At 48.9% G+C, this 1,129-nt stretch overlaps 1 protein-coding gene across 1 annotated transcript; it reads right to left on the reverse strand.

Annotated features, from left to right (window-relative positions):
* Positions 1-368: 368 nt before the first annotated feature.
* Positions 369-668, reverse strand: ENH_00035930 (hypothetical protein; the record flags this gene model as incomplete). Its single annotated transcript, XM_013580412.1, has 2 exons — positions 369-442; positions 586-668. Coding segments are annotated over 2 exons (157 nt in total), but the record flags the coding sequence as incomplete, so codon positions are not given.
* Positions 669-1,129: the final 461 nt, after the last annotated feature.

Here is a 1,129-nt window from a genome sequence, read left to right on the forward strand (position 1 = left end):
TTGCGCCTTGGTGTGGTGCAGCGAGAAGGCACAAGTAGTGCAACGTGTGTCTTGCTGTTGTTCTGATGTCTCGGGCTTTTTCACGGCAGCTCAAAGGTCACGTTACTTACACCTCTTACATAGATCGAGACTGTGCAAAAAAATTACTGCGATCGATATGTGTGTGCACGAGGAGCTACAGAAGCTATGCGTGGTGCATTATCCTCGCGCATTTGTGTCATAGTATGAAGTTGTCAACAGAATAAGCAGCTGCCTCATCTCAGTGTTCCTGAAGCTTGGCTTAATCTGAACACTGAGTCGTGGCGCCTGGGGAATCGTCCGAACTACAGAAGGTATGCTGCAAGTTTCCCGCTGGACGTTGTTCGCACCTTGTACATCATCGTCATCTTCCTTGAGAATGATCGCTGGCGAAGGCTGCGGAGTAAGGAGGGCGTTAAGGTGCCTGCGCAGGCCCTTTGAGCAGGGTGCAAATTGGCGATTGCAGCTCGGCGCCGTTATTGCGACGACCAATGGTCGCGTCGCGTCCAGTAACTAGGTGAACTATTCTTTGTTGAGCATCTCCACTCTCTGCGAGGAAATGCTTACCTTACTTTAGCACTCAGACGCTGCAGCGAGAAGTCGTGATGCCTTTTGTTGCAGTCCTCATCGCGGCTTTGTGCTGATGCCATTGAGCTGGTGAGCTTTTGTTGAAGGCAGTATAGCCCTACCGAGAGGCCATGCGAGCTTGTGTTTTACACTCGTTAGAAGCAAGTTCAAGCTCATGTCTGGTGTATCGGCTAAATTTGTGCTAGCACGGGCTCTTCATACAATAGATGACCTCAGAGTTCATTCGAAGCGTGGGATATAATTACGCACATAAGCGTTGCTTTTGGACATCGTCTGTGCGTAGTTGTCCTGCGGATGCGGCTTAGTGAGTGGGGTGATGACCAGAAGAGCAAACACCAAAGCATGGCAAGATAAGGTTCCAAGAAATATCTCTATCGACGGCATGCTTTAGATTTTGTAGCACGCATACACTAAAACTAATTTGGTGCTCTGGTCGTGACAGGAGCGCAGGTTTTTAAGGCAACTAGAAAAAGCGCGAAGTAAGTCCGTATAAACAGCCTCATAGGGGTTTGATAGAGTAAAG

This window comes from Eimeria necatrix, genomic scaffold, assembly GCF_000499385.1.
Source record: "Eimeria necatrix Houghton genomic scaffold, Enh_scaff2615, whole genome shotgun sequence".
Classification (NCBI taxonomy): Eukaryota; Apicomplexa; class Conoidasida; order Eucoccidiorida; family Eimeriidae; genus Eimeria; species Eimeria necatrix.